This window comes from Molothrus ater, chromosome 6, assembly GCF_012460135.2.
Source record: "Molothrus ater isolate BHLD 08-10-18 breed brown headed cowbird chromosome 6, BPBGC_Mater_1.1, whole genome shotgun sequence".
NCBI lineage: Eukaryota > Metazoa > Chordata > Aves > Passeriformes > Icteridae > Molothrus > Molothrus ater.
Window position 1 is genome coordinate 61,716,422 of NC_050483.2, and position 24,052 is coordinate 61,740,473.

At 46.5% G+C, this 24,052-nt stretch overlaps 1 protein-coding gene across 1 annotated transcript in view; it reads left to right on the forward strand.

Annotated features, from left to right (window-relative positions):
* MDGA2 (MAM domain containing glycosylphosphatidylinositol anchor 2) overlaps positions 1–18,182 on the forward strand; it is a 213,311-nt gene extending 195,129 nt beyond the window's left edge. The window contains exons 13-17 of the mRNA XM_036384850.2: positions 3,760–3,915; positions 7,010–7,168; positions 11,279–11,409; positions 15,484–15,589; positions 16,079–18,182. Coding sequence (XP_036240743.1) covers positions 3,760–3,915; positions 7,010–7,168; positions 11,279–11,409; positions 15,484–15,589; positions 16,079–16,167 — 641 coding nt within the window. The 3' untranslated portion in view covers positions 16,168–18,182. The remainder of the gene's footprint in view (positions 1–3,759; positions 3,916–7,009; positions 7,169–11,278; positions 11,410–15,483; positions 15,590–16,078) is intronic.
* The last annotated feature ends 5,870 nt before the right edge of the window (positions 18,183–24,052 follow it).

Genomic DNA, 24,052 nt, shown 5'->3' on the forward strand with positions numbered 1-24,052 from the left:
TTCCTGCTTCACTTCTGGAACAATCCCATTCCCTAAATCCTGCCTTTTGATGCAATCTCTGTGATACCCAAGCAAAAAGCATCAAAAGACTTCAACTCCGATGTGGAGCCTCACTTCTCCACTTCATTTTTTACCGCCTAACAGAAACCATTTCATGTAAACCAGAAGGATTTTAGATCAATTTGTACAATTAGAGGTCACCCCTGAATAATAGAAGAGAGGAGATGTTCGGGAGTCGCATCCAACTTGGATTTTATGGGAATGGATGACACAAATCCCTGCTACAACGAAGGGTTTCACCTCCAGAACAGCTTCAGCTTTTGCTCTAATTGGCAAGGAAATTATTAATGACCTGAATCCACTTCCAGAGCTGCCATGTGCCCTGACAAAAACCGCCACTCTCATTAATGTTAATTAGCACCATCGTTAGGGCCATGTCTGGAGCACCTGTGGAAGAGCTGCTGGTTCCTCCTGCTCAGCAATTAACAGCGCCAGACCATCCAGATCTATTTAAATGCTCCTACAAAAGTATGGAGCAAATCCTGAGGAGCTTTTCCCCATTTTTCTTCTTCTGTCATTTTTTAAGGAGTGTTCAGTGCCAAGAACATTTAGCACAAACCTTTTCCAAGGTATTCCACATGAAATCAATGTTTGACTATTAAATAAATGGCAAACTTTGACTCTTCTTTTTTTCCCCCATCTGGCTTGAATATTTATTTTATTTTTTTCTTCACCTCAGGAAAAAATCTTTTGTTCTGCTGATGTGGAATTTCTTAATGAAGCTCTGAGGGCAGAAGACATTTATGTAGCTTTTAAGACACTGGAGGGGCAGTGCAGAAAGTGCTGAGTGGCTGAAAATTCTTTCTTTTGTTCACTTTGCTCCAGGACTGGATCTGGGAATCAAAACTTTTCTCCTTCACTTAAATTTTTCCTTTTGATTTCATCCCTTTGTGTAGAAGCAGCAACTTCTGTGTTGCAGGAAGATGCAAAAGTGGAGGTGGAAGCAAAATCCACAAAATGTGGGGTAAACCAAAAGAATTTGGAGCTCAGGTGATGTAAAAAGAATTCTTGGAGAGGCACAGCTGCCACTTTGTTTAGAGAGCTTTGTTTGAGTCCTGGGACATTCCAAGACCCTTGGCGGGGTCTTGGAATTCCCTTCCCAGTCTTGGGATGAGGATGGAGATGTCGATTGGTTGATGTCTCTCCTGAAGGTTTTGGGTGCAGTCATGGAACCATCAAAGGATCAGGGACTGGTTTGGGTTGATGGGACCTGAATCCCATCCCATCCCACACCTCCCACTGTCCCAGGATTCTCCAGGCCCAATGTCCAGCCTGGCCTTGGGCACTGCCAGGGATCCAGGGGCAGCCACAGCTGCTCTGGCAATTCCAGCCCAGCCCCTCCCAGGCAGGAATTCCCTCCCTGGTGCCCAGAGCAGCTCCCACCATGCTGAGTTCCCAGGGATAACCAGAATCCCACATCCTGCTCAGGTCAGCAGTGAAGGAGCCGTGCTTTGGGGATGAATTCTCCTGGGGGATCTGATGATGTTGATGGATTTACTGGGAAGCCAAACCAGTCTGCTCCAGGTGCTGAGAGCCAAGGAAGTTTCTGGGAACTGCATTCCAGTGCTAACCTGGTTTTATAGGATTGTGTTTTACACTGATGGTCCCAGAGGGGCACAGAATTCCAGGATGGATCAGGCTGGAAGGGACCACAGAGGGTCACTGGTGCCAGTCCCTGCCCAGGGCACAGGATTGTGTCCATGTGGCTCTGGAATATCCCAGGGAGGAGACTCCAGCCCCTGTCTGGGCTCTGCTCAGGGCTGGGCACTGCCCAGGGCAGGAGTTCTGCCTCCCGTGCCTGGGAATTCCTGGGATCAATCCCTGCCTGTGGCTCTGGGGCCATTGCTGGGCCTGGAGCAGAGCCTGGGCCTGCTCTGACCTCTGCACACAGGGACAGACAGGGGGACACAGGGGGACACAGGGACAGCCAGGGGGACACAGGGACAGCCAGGGACAGCCAGGGACACAGACAGGGACACAGACACAGGGACACAGACACAGGGACACAGGGACAGACAGGGGGACACAGGGACAGCCAGGGACAGCCAGGGACACAGACACAGGGACACAGACACAGGGACACAGACACAGGGACACAGGGACAGACAGGGGACACAGGGGGACACCCAGGGCTGAGGCCCCCCTCAGCTGGGGCTCCTCTCCAGGCTGAGCAGCCCCAGCTCCCTCAGCCTTTCCTGGGCACGGAGATGCTCCAGCCCTTCCTCATCCTCACATCCCTCCTCTGGACCAGATCCAGGAGCTCCAGGTCCCTCCTGTCCTGCTGATCCCAGAGCTGGACACAGCACCCCAGATGTGCCCAGGGCTGAGCAGAGGGGCAGGATCCCCCCAGTCTCCTCCCTGATCCCCCCTTTGGCCTTTTGTTTCTTTGGAAAGGCAGGAGGAGAACCAGGAATATTTGGAAATCACTCTGAGTGCATCCTGTGGTTTACAGTGAAATTTCCAAGCTTATTTCTGAGCCTGCAGCATCACCTGAGTGTTGCAGCACTAAGCTCCAGGTCCCTCTTTCCTCACTGATTAACAGGGAAGCTCCAGTGGCTTAAGTGGATTTAGAGTTCCCCAAAAGCCCAAACCTGCAAACATTTATCCACCTTCTCAGTTTAACAGGGATGAACAATCCCCCGACACCGGGGGTTTGAGTTTCTCCTACCAATGAATATAAATTGCACCCCTCCAAGCTGACACCGTGTGCAGGCAGCTGCCTTCTCCCTGGAGAAGGGAGATTTCCTTCTTTTCTCAGATAAATCAATGGACTTTGCAGAAAGAGCAAACTCGGCAGGAATTGTTCATGCAGTGAAATTCAGCTTTTGCACGTTCTACTCCACAGGGCCTTGTAATGCTCTGAGTGAGAACTGAACCTCCAAGCTGGGCTTTGTTTTGGTTCTTAAATTGCAGGAGGAATCTCTCATCCCATCCTCACCCAGCGGGGCAGGTCACTAGGATCACTGGGCTCTCACAATTCCATGCTGGAGAGGATCCCAGAATCCTCCTTGGGGTTCTTGGCAATTTTTATTTTTTAGACCTATGTGTTTACCACTTTCTTCAAATACATCACAGAAATCTCAGTGAAAATCCAGAGGGTGTGTCCAGGACATGATACAGTCACCTCTCCTTCCCATATGGATTCAGATATTCCTCACAGGAATTTCTTATGATAATCTCGTGATGGGGACTCAATTCTCCTCCTGGTATCCCTCCATGTACTGCAATGTCCTGATTTTTAGACATTTCCTTCAATGAGGCTACTTTGCCTCATTTTAGCCACTTCTTCCTTTTCCATCCCTATTGAAATGAAGGACAATTTAGGAGATGCCACTTGGAGATAATGTTCACAATTTGAAAAACTGCTGTCTCTTATTCCTAAACCACATTAACCCACTTCCCACAATTTTCCCCAAATTTAATGTTTTATGGGAATGATTCTGTTCTCCCTGGCTTTTTAGAAATGTAAAAAGAGACAACACCTCTAAAAATCCGTGTGTAAATCTGAATGTGTGAGGAGGAGCTCTACAAAAAGATATAAATATAATTTCAATTTCACCAGCACAAATCAATGACTCTGATTTATTTTTTTGTTGAGCTTGCTGCTAAAGAAAACTGTGGATAATTGACAAGGAGTTCGAAAAATAAGGATCAGATGGCAAACCTTGGCCAGTAAATTCCTGTTATTTGTTTTTTCAGGAGAGTTCCACTGTGGCTTTGAGGATGGGAACATTTGCCTTTTCACTCAAGACGACACCGACAACTTCGACTGGACAAAACAAAGCACTGCCACGAGGGACACGAAATACACGCCCAACACGGGGCCCAACGCCGACCGCACCGGCTCCAAGGAGGGTAAGATCCAGCAGTGAGGAATGTGGGATAAGGGAACTGTCCAGGACAGGCACTTCAGCCCTTTCCTGGTCATGGAATCCCAGATGGATCGGGATGGGAAAGGATTTAAGTTCATCTTTTCTCACCCCTGCCATGGCAGGGACACAGAATCACAGAATCACAAGGTTGGAAGAGACCTTCAAGATCATCGAGTCCAACCTGTTCCCTGACACCCCAACTCAACCCTGGCACTGAGTGCCTCATCCAGGCTTTGTTAAACACAGCCAGGGATGGGGACTCCAACACCTCCCTGGGCAGCCATTCCAGAACTTTATCACTCTTTCCATGAAAAACTTTTTCCACAGTCCCAGGCTGCTCCCAGCCCCAGTGTCCAACCTGGCCTTGGGCACTGCCAGGGATCCAGGGGCAGCCACAGCTGCTCTGGCAATTCCAGTCCAGCCAGGAATTCCCAATTCCCAATCTCCCACCCATCCCTGCCCTCTGGCACTGGGAGCCATTCCCTGGCTCCTGTCCCTCCATCCCTTGTCCCCAGTCCCTCTCCAGCTCTCCTGGAGCCCCTCCAGGCCCTGGAAGGTTCTTTAAGTTCAGACCAAGATCCTTCAAGGACTTCCAGAAGGAATCACCAGTGCTGAAGAGTGACAGGTCCCAAAGCACAACTGACGGTGCCATTCCCACCTTGCCTCATTTTTATTGTGCCATTTTCAAAGTGATTCCCTTTACATTAAAATCTAGTGGGGAAATCTGGCTCATCTTAAAATATTCTCCTGCTTTACATCATTTAAATTCTCCCTTAGGCTCTCTCAGCCCATCACAATGAGGGGATTTTGCCCCATTTTTGCTCTAGCTATTGTTCAAATGTACAATTTTCAATCTGCTGCCCCTGTTAACGTGTGCTCCTGACTGCAGTGGGGATTTGCATTTGAAAAAAAAATCCAGCACATCGAGCTGAATTTATCCAGACCTGCAGTAATTCCTGCTATTTTATTGTGTGCACTTCCAAAGGGGAAAAATTCATCCTGCACCACATTAATTTGGTTGGATTAATTCAATAATATCTCTGTGGTTGGCACTTCCAGGAATGAAATAAATGGATATTGTCTTCTCTGGGATTGACATGGCAAGTTGAAAATATTCCTTGAAAAGTTTCCATCCTGATATTTTCCCTCTATTTTACAAGTCATGTTTCCAGGGACAAATTCCCCCTCAGGACTGAAGGCTGAACCCCCTCAGATTTTCTGCAAAGGTTCATCAGTTTGGAGATGATTTCCAGCACTGGCCTGCTTCCTGGATTTTAGTTTTCAGGGAAAACACGGCTTCGGAGCAGCTTTTAGAAACACAGAGGCTTCATGTAGGAAAAAATGAGTCCCAGAAATGACATGGTGGGAGATGGAAGTGAGAACTTTATCAGCATGCTTGATAATTCCAAGGTGTTTCTGCATTTATCTGTGTTGGATGTTGAAGGCCTCATCCCAAGGATTCCTCTTTGGATTTTTCCAGGTTTTTATGTGTACGTTGAGATGTCCCAGGTGTTGAGGGCCTCGTCCTAAGGATTTCCATCTGTGTTGAATGTTGAAGGCCTCCTCCCAATAATTTCCTTTTCGATTTTTCCAGATCTTCCAGTGTACATTGAGATACCCAGGTGCTGAAGGCCTCATCCCAATGATTTTATTTTGGATTTTTCCAGGTTTTTATGCGTACATTGAGACATCCCAGGTGTTGAGGGCCTCATGCTAAGGATTTTCTTCTGTGTTGGGTTTTGAAGGCCTCATCCTAAGGCTTTCCCTTTGGATTTTCCCAGGTTTTTACATGTACATCAGGTCATCCCAGGTGCTGAGGGCCTCATCCCAATGATTTCTCTTTGGATTTTCCCAGGTTTTCATATGTACATCGAGATGTCCTGGACGTTGAGGGCCTCATCCTAGTGATTTCCTTTTGGATTTTCCCAGGTTTTCACATGTACATCAAGATGTCCCAGGTGTTGAGGGCCTCATCCTAAGGATTTTCTTCTGTGTAGGGTGCTGAAGGCCTCATCCTAAGGGTTTCCTGTTGGATTTTCCCAGGTTTTCACATGTACACAGATGTTGAAGGCCTCATCCCAAGGATTTCCCTTTGGATTTTTCCAGGTTTTCACATGGATATCAAGACGTCCTGGGTGTTGAGGGCCTCATGCTATGGATTTCCATCTGTGTTGGATGTTGAGGGCCTCATCCCAATGGTTTCCCTTTGGATTTTTCCAGGTTTTTACATGTACATTAAGACATCCTGAGTGTTGTGGGCTTCATGCTAAGGATTTCCTTCTGTGTAGGGTGCTGAAGGCCTCATCCCAAGGATTTCCCTTTGGATTTTTCCAGGTTTTACATGCACATTGAGCAATCCCAGGTGTTAAGGGCCTCATTCCAGGTTTTTACATGTACACAAGCATTGAGGGCCTCATCCCCAATGATTTCCCATGGGATTTTCCCAGGTTTTTACACGTACATCAAGACATCTCAGGTGTTAAGGGCCTTATCCCAGTGGTTTCCCTTTGGATTTTATCAGGTTTTTACATGTACATTGAGATATCTTGGGTGTTGAAGGCCTCATCCCAATGATTTCCCTTTGGATTTTCCCAGGTTTTCACATGTACACAGATGTTGAAGGCCTCATCCCATGGTTTCCCTTTGGATTATTCCAGGGTTTTCCATGTACATCAAGAAGTCCTGAGTGTTGAGGGCCTCATGCTATGGATTTCCATCTGTGTTGGGTGCTGGGAGCCTCATCCCAATGATTTCCCTTTGCATTTTTCCAGGTTTTTACATGTACATCAAGACATCCTGGGTGTTGAGGGCTTCATCCTAAGGATTTCCCTTTGGATTTTTCCAGGTTTTTCAATGTACATTGAGTGATCCCAAATGTGAAGTGCCTCATTCCAGGTTTTCACACGTACAAAGGTGTTGAAGGCCTCATCCCAACAGTTTCCCTTTGGATTTTCCCAGGTTTTCACATGTACAAAGGTGTTGAAGGCCAATGGTTTCCCTTTGGATTTTTCCAGGATTTTACATGCATACAGGTGTTGAAGGCCTCATCCCAACGGTTTCCCTTTGGGTTTTCCCAGGTTTTTACATGTACATCGAGACGTCCCGGCCCAGGCTGGAGGGGGAGAAGGCCCGACTCGTCAGTCCTGTTTTCAGCGTCGCTCCCAAAAATCCCTACGGAGCCACCAACACGGCCTACTGCTTCAGCTTCTACTATCACATGTATGGACAGCACATAGGTGAGAGAAAGCCAATTCCTCTGGGAAAAATAGCTGGAAAAAATTCCTCTTGTTTGAAGGAAAATCATGGGAAGAGTGCCAGTTCCTCTGAGAGCCTGGCATAACTCAGGGAGGTGCTTGAGGGCATCCAAATCATCTGTTTTCCACTAATCAGGGATTTGTAGGAAGGAGGAATTTCCCTTTTACAGCTGGGAAGTGTTTCCTGCATGAGCGAGGTTTTGGGCAGGGAATTGCATGGGAATCCCATTGATCTGAATGGGAATTTTAGAGCCTGGGAAGGGAAAAGTTGATTTTAACAAGGGTTTTTTTCTGATTCTAACGGGATGTTTCAGGCCTTCCTGACTGAATTCAGGATCAGGTTGGGAGCACCTGCATTTATTAGGTGTTTCCTGTGGAAAAGTCATGGAAAATTTGCTCAAAAACTGCAGGAATCTGAATGTTCAATGGATATCTGTAAGCGTTCTAGGTATTTCTGATGGATTCAGGATCAGGCAAGGAGCAGCAGCACTCTTCATGCATTTCCCATGGAAAACACATGGAAAATTTGCTGTAAAGCCACAGGTATTTTGATTTTCAAGGAGTATCTGTGAGTGTTTTCAGCGTTTCTGACTGGGTTCCATATCAGGCAGGGAGCAGCAGCACTCCTCATGTATTTCCCATGGAAAAGTCATGGAGAATTTGTTCAAAAGCTGCAGGAATGTAGATTTTCAAAAAATATCTGTGAGTATTTTAGGCATTCCTGACTGGATTCAGGATCAGGCAGGGAGCAGCAGCCTTCCTTTGGAGTCTCCTGTGGAAAAGTCATGGAGAATTTGCTCAAAAGCTGCAGAAATGTGGATTTTCAAGGAGTATCTGTGAGTGTTTTAGGCATTCCTGATGGATTCAGGATCAGGCAGGCAGCAGTAATGCTCCTCATGTATTTCTTGTGGAAAAGCCATGGGGAAATTGTTCACAGACTGCAGGAATACAGATTTTCAAGGAGTAAGTTTGAGTGGTTTTGGCATTCCTGACTAAATTCAGTATCAGGCAGGGAGCAGCAGCATTCCTCAGGTGTTTCTTGTGGAAAAACCATGGAGAATTTGCTCACAACTGCAGTAATACAGATTTTCAAGGAGTAAGTTTGAGTGGTTTTGGCATTCCTGACTAGATTCAGTATCAGGCAGGGAGCTGCAACATTCCTCATGCATTTCCCATGGAAAAGTCATGGCAAATTTGCTCTAAAGCCACAGGAATTTGGATTTTCAAGGAGTATCTGTGAGTGTTTTAGGCATTCTTGATGGATTTGGGATCAGGCAGGGAGCAGCTGCATTCCTCATGTGTTTCCTGTGGAAAAGTCATGAAAAATTTGCTCACACGCTGCAGGAATTTGAATTTTCGAAGGGTACCTGCCAGTCTATTTTTAGTCCTGCCTCTTTCAACACCCACATTTAATTTCTTTTTGTGATATGAAAAAAAAAAAAAAAAAAAAAAGAAATGGGAAAATATAAAAGCCCAAACAACAAAAATCCAATATTTGTTTCTTGGTGCTCCCAGTGTGCCAAGAGTTTTTCCAGTGTCAGAGTGACCTGGTTTGATGTATTTTTATCTCTATTCCAAGGGCAAGCCCATCCTCCCAGAGAGTTCTGGTGCTTGCTTTGTCCGAGCTCCCCCTGCCCCCAGGCAGAGCTCAGATTTTAAGCAGAGCAGACAAGAGCACTCAGGTTATGGGGTTTTTTTTTTGTCTCTGTGCTGCAGGAAGGTGGATGCAGCTCCAGGTTGGAATTCTCCTGGCTTTGTGCTGGGTTTTTTATTGGAAGGAAGGGATTCAGCCACTCCATGCTGAGAAAAAATATAGAAATTGCAATATCTGGTCATATTCTGGTCGTTTATTTATGGGGAATTACGAAGAACAAATTACAAACATCAAGGGTCAAAGAGTGTTTCTGTATTCTAAAAGTTAAAAAGTATTCTAAAAGTTTTATTCTACTTCTTATTATTTTTCCTTTAAAGTACTATTAATAAATTTTTCTTTTTACCCTTTTAAAGTTTTAAACCTACTTTACCTTTCTCCTAATCCTACCTCACAGCAAAAGTAAATAAATTAGCAATTAACCAACACTAAACCCCCCACACTCATTAATACAGTAACCAAAAAAATCTCAAATGAACAAACCAAAACCACTACACATATAAATGTAGACATTAATATAAATTAATATAAAATAAATTAAAATAAGTAAATTATAAATAATATATATATATAAATAAAAATAAATATATATAAAATAAATACAAATATTTGGAGGAGGGATGAGGCCGAGCAGCATTCCCAGCCCTGCTCCAAACACCTGGGCTGGGCTAAAGGAATCCCTTTGCAATCCCTTTCTGGTTTAGGTTTTTCCCTGCTTTGTGTGGAGGCAGAGCCAGACTTTCCTCTGCAGATCCCATTTCCTTTGTGCCCATTCCCTGCATTCCAGGTGGGATCACAGAGCTGCTCCTCATTCTCCCTTCCCAGCTCCTTCAGGGAAGATGGATGGTCCCATTCCAATCCCATTCCAGTCCCATTCCAATCCCATTCCAATCCCGTTCCAGTTCCATTCCAGTCCCATTCCAGTCCCCTTCCAATCCCATTGCAGTCCCATTCCAGTCCCATTCCAATCCCACTCCAGTCCCATTCCAGTCCCATTCCAGTCCCATTCCAATCCCACTCCAGTCCCATTCCAATCCCATTCCAGTCCCATTCCAATCCCATTCCAATCCCATTCCAGTCCCATTCCAATCCCATTGCAGTCCCATTGCAGTCCCATTCCAGTCCCATTCCAATCCCATTCCAGTCCCATTCCAGTCCCATTCCAATCCCACTCCAGTCCCATTCCAATCCCATTCCAGTCCCATTCCAATCCCATTCCAATCCCATTCCAGTCCCATTCCAATCCCATTGCAGTCCCATTGCAGTCCCATTCCAGTCCCATTCCAATCCCACTCCAGTCCCATTCCAATCCCATTCCAATCCCACTCCAGTCCCATTCCAATCCCATTCCAGTCCCATTCCAATCCTATTCCAATCCCATTCCAGTCCCATTCCAATCCCATTGCAGTCCCATTCCAGTCCCATTCCAATCCCACTCCAGTCCCATTCCAATTCCATTCCAGTCCCATTCTCTCCCCCTGGTGAAAAGGCCATCAGGGGAATATTTCCTCCATGAAATCTCCAGCCTGATGTTTTCCAAGGGTCCAAGTTTGACTTTTGCTGGAAACAAGAACTGTTCCAGAGCAGGTGCAGCTGCCTCAGATCTGGGAGCTTTCCTTGGAATTTTTGGGATCTGCTGTGCCAGCGTCCCGAAAATGCTGCCCCTGTGGGAATTTGGCTGTCTGAAAGTCTCAGATTAGGAGAAATACACTGAATTTACAGAGCACAAAGAGGCCCCACTGCCCCACACACCTGCAGGCAACCACAGTGGCAAATAAGACCAAAACCCCCAAATTCTGTGAATTAATGAACCCAGAGAAATGAAACTTGTTCTTTTTCTGTGCACCAAGAGAATCTGGTTCTGTTCACGCCTGCAGGTGACCCTGGCGTCACAAATGTCTGTGCTGGCACCGGTTACTTACTGGTGGGCAAAGGTGCAGCTCTGGGGGGTTTTCCTGCACAGGGAGAGGTTTTGGAGGTTTTTTTGAACTCAGAGGATGTTGTTGTCCTCCAGAAATATTCCCAAGGGCATCAGGTCTCTCCCTGAGGTGGATGTGCCAGGTTCTGGGGAGCTCCAGGAGTTCAGCAATGGGCAGAGGAAAGCTGGTAGGAAACGAGCAAGAACTCAGCACAAAAGAACCAAATTGCTGATTTTGCCCTGGACAAGGAGGTCTAATGCCAATTTCTTGCTCTAAACCACAGAAAATTCCTTTTTGCCTGTTTTCCCTGGAATTCTCATGCCTTGCCTGAGCTGCAGTATGGGTGCTCAGTTCCCCTCTGCTGGGAGCTCCCATCACCACTTCCCGGCATTCCTGAATTTAAAAGGTTTGGAATTTACGGCAGGAAACTTCCACACCTCAAATCCAAGGACAACAGGCGAGGAGGGTGCTGCAGCATCCAGGCAGAGCCTTCCCAACTCCAGCTCTCCTTCTGTTTTCCAGGAAGTTTGAATGTTTACCTGAGGCTCAAAGGCCAGACTGCCATAGAAAACCCCTTGTGGTCCTCGAGTGGGAATAAGGGACAGCACTGGAACCAAGCCCGGGTGAACATCAACCCCCCCACCTCATTCCAGGTAAGGCTGGCACCTCCAGGAACTGGGAATTCAGGGCTGGGAGGGAGACTGGGAATATTGACCCTTTTCTTTGGGATTTCCCAGCTCTGGAGGCTGCTCATGGACGGATCATTGCTTTCCTTGAGCACCACGGGGCTTAATAATGCTTGAGCTCAAAACACTTTCCAGCTTCCCAAAGATGCTGGGAGTGATTCCAGCAGGTTTTGATTTCAGATTAGCAAGTGGAATATAAAATCATTCGCTGGGAGAAATTACTTAGGGCGCCTGTGTTAGAGGATTTTGGAAATACTTGGATTTTCTGTGGGAAATGAAAGATCTGGGAGCCTGACACACAGGGGGCTGTGACAGGTTTTTCACACATTTCCTGCTGGGGTTGACAGGGAGGTGCTGATGGACCTTTAGGGGCGGTTCCCAGGCACACTGGAACACTCCCAAAAAAGCAGCTGCTGCCAGCAGGTCCTGCTGCGGGTGAGGCTGGGAATGTCCTCAGGGAATGTGGGAGTCACGAGCCATGCCCTGAGTGCAGGGCTCTCCTCTGAGCCCTCTCTGTCACTTCCAGCTCTCCTAGGGGAGAAAATGTATTTTTGGGAAAGAGTTACAGGCTGGTTTGGGTTTGAAGTGACCTTGAATCCCATCCCATTAAATGCCATCCCATTAAATCCCATCTCATTCAATCCCATCCCATCAAATGTCATCTCATTCAATCCTATTCCATTCAATCCTATTCCATTCCATCCCATCCCATCCCATCCCATTCCATCCCATTCCATCCCATTCAGTTCCATCCCATCCCATCCCATCCCATCCCATCCCATCACATTCAGTTCCATCACATTCAATCCTATCTCGTTCAATCCCATCCCATTCCATCCCTATCCTATTCCACACCTCCCACTATCCCAGGGTGCTCCAAGTCCCAGTGTCCAACCTGGCCTTGGAAGGTTCCTTCAGTGCAAATCCAAACTGCTCTTCTAAAAATTTGCATTAAGTTCCACTTCCTTCATTTTCAGGGAATTCCTGATCCTGACCCTTTGTTTTTATTCCCATGCATGAGAGGCGTTGGCAGGAGAGAAATGGTTTGGTCTGTGGGATTGCAGAGCAATTCCAAGGATGGGAATTAGAGGAAAATTGAGGGAGAGGGAGATGTGAAATACAGTGGGACATGAGAGAGCTGGGAATGTTCCCCCGGAGGAGGGAAGGATTCAGGAAAACCTCAGAGCCCCTGGCAGGGCCTGAAGGGGCTCCAGGAGAGCTGCAGAGGGACTGGGGACAAGGACAGAGGGACAGGAGCCAGGGAATGGCTCCCAGTGCCAGAGGGCAGGGATGGGTGGGACACTGGGAATTGGGAATTCCTGGCTGGGCTGGGATTGCCAGAGCAGCTGGGGCTGCCCCTGGATCCCTGGCAGTGCCCAAGGCCAGGCTGGACACTGGGGCACCCTGGGACAGTGGGAGGTGTTCCAGGCTGGGAGTCTGGGAGGTTTGATGGGAACAAAGAGTCAGGAATGGGGAGAAGAGGAATTGCAGAGCTCAGGAACACTCAGAGCCCGGGCCAGGCACAGAAAATCAGAGTGGTTGAGTTTTTCATTGGTGAAGTTGAGATAAATCCAAGAATTCTGAAGAGCGAAGGAGAAAGAAGTGATTTAATGTCTGAACATAACAAATGGCCTGGGAAAGGGAAGGGAGAGATGGATTTGAGGGGGTTTTGGAGACCTGGGAAGGGCTTTAGAAAGTCAGGGAAGAATCAAAGCCTTGGGCAGGGAAATGCAAAGGATTTGGCAGCATCAATCCAGAGGAGCGGAGGAGGGAGATTCCAGAGGGAAGCTCCTCTCCTTGGCTGCTTTTCACCTTTTACATTGTTGTGTTTAAAGGTTTCAGCATAAAATAAATGTAAAGCTCTGACCAAATATAACAAATAAATGTCAGAACTCTTGGAGCCTTAAATTATCTTTTTTTTTTTTCTAGCATCTCTTGCATCACAGCAAATTTTATTTTTCATTTAGGAGTGTAAGTAGGAAGGAATATAAAGCTCCAAGTTAAATTTAAGGAGAGGGAATTGAAGTGAATCTTTGCAGTAAAACACTGCAGTGACATGAAAATTAAAACTTTTTATAGGGTAATTTATAGGGGTAGAAGATTTTATACCTTGTCAGTCCCTGTGATATAGAACAAAGCTTTTGTCATGAGGATCTGGAAGGACTGCAGTGCTTTAAATCTCAAAAAAGTGCATAAATCTATCTCAGATATTCAATATTTTTAAAGAATGAACACCCCAAAAATAGAGTACCCCAAAAAAAGGGGGACATGTTGGTTCTGTCATCCAGAAAAATGTCAATTTTAGTTCAGATTTGAGCATCAGGACATGGTGATAGTATGGATGATTGGGATTTGATTTATTGCTAATTTAGGATCTAAATATTGCAGTGTCCAAATAAAAATTCCAGGATTTATTACAAAGTATTGGGAATAGCAGGTCTCCTGTTTGGGCCAGTGCCACCCCCTCCTTGTGGGGCTCAGCCCACCCAGATTTGGTCCCTTTGTGTCCAAAATATTCCAACATCAGCAGGATGGGCTGGGAACAGCCAGGGTTTGCAGCCCTTGGCCCTGCAGGATTCCCAATCCCAAATCACAAAACTCTTGTGCAGCTTCTTTGGGATTTATCTCCATGTTTGAATGATCTCAGAGCTTTCACTCCCCCATCCAAAAGGGAATATTCCCAATTTTCAGGCTGGAGGTGTCCCTGGCAGGGGGGATATCAGGAGACCAGTTTGTCCCAGTTTGCCCCAGTTTGTCCAGTCTCCAGCAGCATTTTGACCCCTTTTTCAGGTCGATGTGCACCAAACTGAGCCCTCTCAGCTCCCCACTTTTGGGGGCGTTAATGACACCCTGAAGCCCCTCCTGCACCCCCCACCTGGTGGGATTGTCCTGGGGCACCCCAAGAGCCAGCAGGGAAAGGGAGCAGGGTGAGGGCGGCACACAAGGGAAGGTGAAAATCTGCCTGAAATTCTGTGGAAAAATCAGAGAATCCCACACTGGTTTGGGATGGAAGGGATTAAAAATCGGTTTATTCCACCCCTGCCATGGGCACAGACACCTTCCAATTCCCAGGCTGCTCCAAGCCCTGTCCAACCTGGCCTTGGACACTTCCAGGGGTGAGGCAGAAGCTGAATGCCCTCAAAACACTCAGGATTGGCTTTTTAGGATCATAATTCCATTCCATTAAGAGCAGAGTGACCTTTCCTGTACCCCCTATTCTCCGGTTTGATGCAGTGTTTTTAACAACAGCTGTCCAAAACCATAATGGGGTTGGTTTTTGGTTTTTTTTTTTCAGGATACTGATAGGGAATTCTGCTCAATTGGCACCTCCTGCCATCGCTGGGAGCTGCAGGCTGGGTTCTGCTCCATGCCCTGCCAACTCCTGTGCTGTGATTTGTTCTGAGTGTGGAGCAACCCCTCTCTGAGGGCCACCAAAATCGCTGCCAAATGCAGCTTTTAATTAAATGCTGCCTGTTGTGTTTGGACAGAGCCCTTTAGGCTGGAAAATGTTTTCCATTGTCAGGAAAAATTGGACTTTCAACTCCACTGATTGGTGTTGTTCATGCTGCCAAGGAGCAGGGGCTGGATTTTGGGGGAGGAGAGGTTTTCCTCTTGAGATCCAGGCACGATTTCCTCTTCCAGCAGTTTGGTTTCAGACAAGGAATATTGGAGAGAAAAGTGCCAACAGGACTTTAAAATCCCAGTCATCCACTCAGCAGAGGTTGAAGTTCATCTAAAATTGCAATAAAGTCTCTCACTGTGATAAAACTCATCCCAATTCCTCTGAAAAAAACATTCCTAGATGGAATCAAAGCTTCCAAACCTGATGAGAACCCACACGTTGGGAAAAAATAGATCCTAGCATGGAATTTACTTCCACAATCTGAAATTAGATACTTGAATGTCTTAATTTTAAGAAAGTCCCTTCTTTTTGTGCTGGTTTCGATTTTAGGATCTGATCTTCTGGACATTTTTTTATTCGTCCCCCTTTGCTCTGCTGGATGTTTTTAATTTACCACCCTCTGATCTTCTTTTTCCCAGCTCATCTTTGAAGGGATCCGTGGCCCTGGAATCGAAGGGGACATTGCTATTGACGACGTGTCCATTGTGGAAGGAGAGTGTATGAAATCAGACCAACCGGCCAACAGTGAGTGCCTCTTCCCCACAAGTTCCTTCCCGTCTTTCCCCTTCCCAAACGGATCTTTTCCAGCAGAACAATCCCTGCTTTGGGGTCAGCTGGAGGGTTTAAAGTGGAATGTTGTCCTGGGGAATGCTTTGCTCAGATGCTGGATGGGTGTGAGGCAGAGGTGAGAGTGGTGGGTGAGGCTGGGCTGGGTTTGAGGTACTCAGGCGGGTAAAACAACATCAAAACAGTGCCCAGGGGGCCCAAACAGCATGGAATCCATGGAAATCTCTGCTGTGATTCCCTGGGGGCTCTGTCTCACCCCTCCACCCTGTGTGTGCATTAAAACAGAGGCAACCACGCAGCCAGGTGGATTTTCATCCCAGGTCCTGCCCTATCCCACTGGTGAGGGTTTTCCTCGTCCCCTCATGGCGGGAGGTGACTTTGGAACACTGTAGTAATGCTGAAGGGATGCGGGCACCTCTTCAATTCTATTTTCTCCCCTTTTTGTAGATCTACGATCAGGTGCTGTTGGGCCATTAGCACATATACGACTTCTCCCACTCCTCATCCTCATGTCTGTCTTAAGTCATCAGAGGTGACCTTATCCTGGCAGAGGCTACAAGAGATTCACCAGGCACTGGCATGAAGAAAGAGTCTTTGTAAAATGGACATTTCCAAACAAACTACCAAAGATTCCTCCACTGACTGACTCGAAAGTTAAATAAATACGTAAATAAATAATTTAAAAATTTAAAAAAAAGCAGATTAAGAAAGCACTGGGGACTTGAAAAGGCATCACGGGAGTGGAACTCACTAAGAACCAAGCTTGAGACCGAGATCTGGCCTAAGTAAGGAAGAGACCTTCAGGTGCTTTTGTGGTCACTGATGAATTCAGCATCACCTGGTTGAACTCTCGGCAAAGAGCTCTAGAAACCCTTGTCAAAGCACAAAGTCATGGCTGGTTTTGTTTCAAATGAATCGTTTGCTTGTTACCATGGAAACCGAATGGCCTGCCAAAAAAAAAAAAAGAGGAAGGAGAGAGAGAGAGGAAATACAAACACAGAGAGAGAGAGAAACACCTCACTGTAAACAGGGTACGTGAAGAGCTGGCGTTCATTTTCCCTTCCCGAAGGTTTTTAGCGTAGAGTTAAACAAATGTCAGCCCTTTCTACTTCGGCTGTCACCTCCCCTCGAGGACAACCCGGAATCGGAGCTGTTTGCAGACATTCCCGTTTCATTCCTCACGGCTCTGCTTGGTGACTGTGTGCTGTCTCCTTTTGCATGCATTCCCACCCAGGACGTGCCACCTGGGCTTACATTTGTCACAGGCTTCACTGGGAGTTTGCTCGCGGCCGCTGGAAGATCCCTCTCCCCTCCCCACCGGAGTCATCAGCTCTACGGAAGTGAAGAAACCAAACCACCGTCTTTTATAAATTGCCATGGAAACCAAGTGCCTTCAATGAAACAAGCCTGATTTCAAAAAAAAAAAAAAAAACAAAAACAAAAAAACAAAAAACCGAACAAAATATATATATATATATATATAAATATATATATATAAAAAAAAATTATAATAAATGTAATAACGATGATTTCGACGCGGAAGCTTTGCACCGCTGAAAACGTGGGCTGTGCAAAGTCTTTTCTAAACAAACTCTGGAGCCTGGGTGTGCAGGCAAGGAGACGGAGCCGCTTCTGGAGAAGGATGGATGGACCTAAGCTGCTGTGGAAAGCCTTTGGGGTGAGATCCGTGCTGTGTGACCTTGCAGACAGCCATGGCCTTTCAGCTTCTTATCCATTCGAAACAGCTCCCGGCGGTGCTGCCCGTGGGTGCAGCACCTTTTGTTGTCGTCGTCGTCGTCGTTTCAGGTTCTCCAGTGGGTCAACCAGAGGAACAAAGGTGGTTCAGACACACACTTGGTGCAGAAGGTGGTGAAACACAGGATGATTTTCTTACTCTCCCCCTCCGTTGGGACGGCTCCCGACATCTGGAGCTCCGGACGCTCCGAGGGGGCTCTGCCTCTGCCCCGGAGCCAGACTCGGTGCAGAGGGTGAAAGATTATTTTGTTATTGTAGCGAAATTCAAAAAACAAACAAAAAGTTTAAAAAAAAAATTAAAAATAATCCACTTTTACAAGGAAAAAAAAAAAATAAAAGCTGTACAAAATGGGTTCGAGCTACCCGAACACGTGCCGGTTTTCCACTGCATTGTAAAGTTCCCTTCCAGTTGGTTATGAAATTTGAAGACCTTTTTCCTTAAATTAGCTCAGCTTTTAACTTCATTTAAAAAAAAAAAAAAAGACTTTTGTCTAAAGAAGAGTATTATTATTATTATAATTATAATAATTATTATTATTATTCTGTGTTCTCTCGACACCCTAGGATTAAAAGCAAAACCTGATATGCAAATAATTGGAGTACAAATGTGAAAACAAACAAAAGAGGAGTATAATAATTGCAAATATGAGTATAAAAAGCACAACGAGATGCAGTAAAACAATGACAAGGCTTGATTTTTTTTATTCTGTAGAGAAATGTTTGTGCAAATTCAGTAATTCCACTGAAGAGATAATTTTCCAGCTCTGTTCAATAAAGCCTCTTTCCAGGTAAGGCAGCCCCGTGGTGCGTGTGTTTGTTGAGACGCTGGCAGGGCTTTCCTTGGTCAACTGGTGTCAGCTGGAGTTGTACTGGTCCATACTGGTGGCACTCGGGGTCTGGAGCATTCCCAGGATGCTCTCGGCTCCCTGGTTTTTAGGCATTTTGGTGTCTTTAAGTTCCTGTGCTTGGAAAACGGTGGGAGCTCCAAGTCAGGACATTTTCAGAGAATCCCAGGATGGTTTAGGTTGGAAGGGACCTTAAAGCTCATCCCTGGAATCATGGAATATTCTGGGCTGGAAGGATCATCGAGTCCAAATCTGAACTGAATGGTCCCTGTGGGGATCGAACCCACAACCTTGAGGTTATCAGCACCTTTCCCTGTTTGGAAGAAAGTGGGAACTCCAAATCTGGAATGGACCGTGGGGTTTGGAAGAAGGTGGGAACTCCAAATCTGGAATGGACCATGGGGTTTGGAAGATGGTGGGAACTCCAAGCCTGGATGGACTGTGGGGTTTGGAGAACAGTGGCTCTGAGTCTGATGGACCATGGAATTTGGAATATGGTGGGAACTCTGAGCCTGGTGGCCTGTTGGGTTCAGAAGATGGTGGAAGCTCCAAATTTGAATGGACTCTGTGGTTTGGAAGTCAGTGGGAATTCTGAGTCTGAAGGACTGGGGAATTTGAAAAAAAGAGGGAACTCTGAGTCTGGATGGTCTGTGGTGTTTGGAAGACTGTGGAAACTCCAAGTCTGGATGGTCTGTGGGGTTCAGATGACAATGGGAATGCAGAGTCTGATGAACTGTGGGGTCTGGAAAGTGGTGGGAACTCTGAGTCTGGATGGACCATAGAGTTTGGAAGAAAGTGGAAGCTCCAAATCTGGATGGACCATGGGATTTGGAAGAAAGTGAGAGCTCTGAGTCTGGATGAACTGTGGAGTTTGACACCCTTAAAAATACAAATCACAGGATTTCCCCCTGGAAGCTCTGGATTTCAATTGTGCATGGATGGAGGAGCAGGTGAGACCCTGAGGCAGATTTTTTTGGGGGATTGGTGTGTCTTGGAACTCAGGATCCAAACCTTGCCCTGCATCTTCCCATGGACGTCTCCTGAGAGCCACGGAACTGAGGGGTGATCCCGGAGGCTTTTCCATGGGTGGTTTTGGCAGGACTCCCTTTGGAAGGGCTGGATCTGCGGGGAGCCACAGTGACTGTCAGTCACTTCCACAGAATCCCAGAAGGTTTTGCTTGGAAGGGACCTCAAATCTCATCCCATTCCAACCCCACAAGGCAGGGACACCTTCCACAGACCAGGAAGGAAAGGAAAACAGGAAGAATTCCATTGCCTTTAAAATATTTCCCTGCTTTCCCCTCTAATTTCCCTCGAAAATCCAAACTGAACCTTAGGTGCCCCTTGGAGATGAACTTCCTGGGCAGAGCTCTGCCTGCAGGGCTGGTGGTGGTGGCGTGATGGGAACTCTGTGGGAAGCTGGGATTCGGGAAGTGCCCTGTGATTCCTCTTTGATAAAGGAGTTGGATGATAAGGAACAGGAGATCCTGCTCCGTTGTTTGGATCCCAAGCGAAAACTGCAGGCTGAAATCCATCTTTCCTCTTTCCATTTGGATTTTCCTTTCTCTCACTCCCATGGAATATTTGATAAAGAATTTCAATTGACAAAGACCACAGATGTCTTTTTTCAGGGCAGAATAATCTGCATGTCCTGAAAATCACAGGTTTTTGTGGGAAAGGAAATGTATTCCCATGCCTGTTCCCATTTTACTCTGGGGTGCAGGAGGTGCTAAGAAAAGCAGAATTTCTCTTCCAAATGTTGATTGTAGGAGCAGTTTCATCTTCTTTTACATTCCCAAAATAAAGCACTGAAAAGGAAATGGGATTTTACTCCAGGCCATAAATAAGAAGAACAAATTGAGATATGAATTTCCTACTCTTGGTTTTTATTTTATGTTACATTTTGGACTGAAAATGGATGTGAAAATGTTGGATCAGCCATCAAAGGCAGTTGGAACTGGCAGTTCCCTGGATTTTGAAACCCCTCTGATTCAGTTCTGGGGTATCCAACCTTGAAATGTCCTCGATGGATTTTTAAAATGGACATCAAATACTGGATTGTACAGAGACTGAAGTCCTGGGATGTTGGGAAAAGTGGCTGGGTTTGATGGGATGGCTGCAGGAATTATCTGGCTGTTCCCAAAGCAGAGGAGGGTGGAGCACAGGATAAGTTTTCCGGGTTATTTCAGTTCTTTCTCAGGCTGATCTGGGAGCGAAAGGATGGCTCTGGAGAACTTCCTTTTTTGTTTCACAAAGCACAGTGAGTGTGAAATAATGGAATAGTAGAATTATGGAGTAGTTTGGGTGAAAGGGACCTTAAACCCCACCCAGTGCCACCCCTGGATGGGCAGGGACACCTCCCACTGTCCCAGGCTGCTCCCAGCCCCAGTGTCCAGCCTGGCCTTGGGCACTGCCAGGGACGCAGGGGCAGCTTCTCTGGACAACCTGAATCCCACCTGAAATCATGAAACACTCGGATCTCACTGTGCTACCAACCCACCTCTTCTGCAGCCTGGCCTGGATCCTGGATGGGACACAAGGAGGGATAAAAACAGGGATTAAAAGGGAGTAAACCCATTCCAATGACACCATGGATGCACAATTAGGATTTGAAGGCCAGAAATGCCTGGGAATGTGAAATTTCCTTTTAATTTGGGACAGGAACTGGTGGTTCCTCCTAAAGTGATGGAGCTGCATCTTCCAGCCTCTGCAAGCCCCAACCTCCACTGACCCCGGAGCTTTCCTTGACATCCAGCACTGGAATTCCTGCTGCATCTACCATGGAGATGGAATAATCAGTTTTGGGGTGATTGGGAACCCCAAACTTTAAAACAAAGTCAATCTTCAGCTTCTTGTTAATTTTCTCTTCTCCTGCCTAGTCAGGACAGTGAATTCCCTTTGTAGGGAGCAGTTCAGGCAGAAGGATCTGATTTTTTTTCCATGCTGAGTTGGAAGAGGCTTTCCTGGTTTTATTCTGGGAGAGTTTACGTGCTGGGAATGTTTATTTCGTATATTGAAGGGTAATTGAGACTCTCTTCCTCCCCCAGAAGTGTGTGATCCATCAGGAAAATGGCTCTTTGGAGCATTTCCATAAAAAAAAGGCTCCAGTTTCAAGTTACAAGCACTCCCTGCCTCTCCCATGCTAATAAAGAGATTGGGAGCCATCTGGAATAATTCTTGGATTTTCCCATAAAAAGCTATCAAAAGCTATAAAATTATTTTATGTAATTATTTTTACATTTCAAATTCTTTTTTTTACATTTTTATGGAAAATAAGCAGCACTGCAGGGATGTTCTCCCCTTTTTACCTGCTTCGCCACGGTTCCAGTGTCAGTCAGCACAAAAGGAATGAAACCATTGGGTTATCCCTTGTGCAAAGGAATTTAGGGACCTGCAGGTCCTGCAATCCCACTATCTTGGGATTTACAGTGTGCAGAAGTTTTCTGTCATCTGTCCCTTAACCCCTGACTGTGTCACCCCCAGATCCCATGGGAATGTTGGTGTAGGCAGGAAATTCTGCTCTGTGTGATAAAAAATAGGAGCGATCATTAACCCAAACACAGGGAAATTGGGATTGCACATCCTGCTCTTCCCTGTTAAAATATTATTTTGTTTTCCTTTGGATCTGTCAGACTGGGGAGCTTGTATTCAACACATCCCAGAATCCCAGAATGGTTTGGGTTGGAAAGGACCTTAAATCCCACCCAGTCCCACCCTTCCATGGGCAAGGACCCTTCCACTATTCCAGTTTCTCCAAGCCCATCCAGCCTGGCCTTGGATATTTTGTGTGACATCAAAACTCAAGTGAGAACAGACTGAGGGAATCACCAGAGAACTCGATGGACTCTGTAGGTTTGAGGAGAAATTCCCTTTTCCCTGAGCACCCCACCTCAAATTCCCTAAAACATCCCAGTTCAGCCATGCCCCAGCAATCATTTCCCGCTGGGAACACCATAATGGAATCATGGAATCATTTAGGCTGGGCATTAGCTCCAAGAACATCGAGTCCAACCATGCCCCAGCACTGCCAAGGCCACCACTGATCCCTGTCCCCAAGTGCCACATCCACAGGGCTCTGACATCCTCCAGGAATGAGAATTCCCTGCTGCCCTGAGCAGCACCTGACAATGTGATAAAATCCATCTCAGATTCCTGATAAGAAACTGAAACCTAAACAGGACCATTTGTGTTCCCTCTGGATGGATCTGGATGGATGGGATGGATGGATCTGTGCCTCTCCTGCCTGGTTCCTCTGTGACACATTCAGGTTGGGTGTCACCTTAAGGGACCTGTGACAGGTGATTTACAACTGATTTCCTTCTTTTTCCAGTCTCTGCACAATTTTTTTCCCCGTTGAGAAGGAGACTGGAATGTTGAGTGCTTGGATGAGTGAATCTTGAGCTTTGCTCACCTCCAAGGTCATGGCTACAACTGGAGAAACATTCCTGCCAATCCCTCGGGATCCAGGGTTTGTGCAGGCAACTTTCACCTTCCACAGATGGGAGGGAAAAACAGGATCACTGCAACAACCACGCCTGAGGAATTTTTGGATGGATACGACCACAAAGGGGACTGGAGAAACACAAATTCTTGAGAGCAAGCATGAAGAGCCTCAGCACCTTCTCAGGAACGCTCAGATCTGCTGCACACTCCAACTGCAAAGGGGACAAACGTGGTATTTGTGTCTGTAAATACCCTATAAATACCTGTAATTGGATGTATTTAATGTAAATAGGATAACAAGGACATTTTAACTATCTCCACTGTTGTACAGAACCCAAACTTGCTCTCTTATTTTCCTACACCCCCACTGTAGATTGATTGATTTTGGGTCATTGTTGGGTCTGTATCTGGTTGAGTTCCAAACTGCTCTCACTTTTACCTCAAGGGTTTCATGCTATTTATGTACATTTTATAAAGAAAAAAAAAAAGAAACCACTCTGGATTTTTGGGTACCTTTTCCATTGCCAGCAGTATTTTCTGTCTTTTCCAGTTTTTTCTGCTCCCGGATCCACTGGGATGAAGGGGAGGGATGGGGTTTGGTGGGGGATGGGGATGTTCCTCATTCCGCGTGTCCCTGCCTTCCTGGGAGGTGTGAAAATGTGGGAGTGTGTTTCCCTATCCCTCCACTTCTTGTTAAGTATGGAAAAGTCTTAATTAGAGAGGAAGAGGCTGGGCCACCCTCTTCCCTACTGGCCAGTCCTTCCCTTGACCGGTCCCAGCAGAGTTTTTCCAGCTTCATGGACAGTTGAGGGTCAAAATCCTTTTCTTTGGCTTTCCATAATTCCCATTTAATCCCTGGGAAATGACCAAAAATGAAGATGTGTGTGCCCTGCCAGAGCTGGATGAGTTCCCCAGAACTCCTCCTGCGCCGTGTGGGAATAGAGGAATGGGCACATGGAGCTCTCACAGCACCCCCAGATCCAACATGGATCACTGCATGATGATCCCAAATTTCTCCTGGTTGTTGGATACGTGGCCCAGGGCGGAGGGTGCCCATCAGGACTTTTAGGGTGGATATCCATCCTCTGCTGTGGGCGTGGCCTGGGCATTCCTGGTCTTGTCCAGCTCTTCTACTGGGACTAAACCTTAGAATCATGGAATTGTTTATGTTGGAAACATCCTCTGGATCGTGGAGTCCAACAATTCCCCAGCACTGCCAAGGCCACCTCTGCCCCATGTCCCCAGGTGCCACATCCACAGGGATTTAAATCCCTGCAGGGATGGGGATTCCATCACTGCCCTGGGATTCCACCCTTTCCATGAAGAAATTTTCCATAACAGCCAAATTAAACCTGCCCTGGCCCAGCCTGAGGCCGTT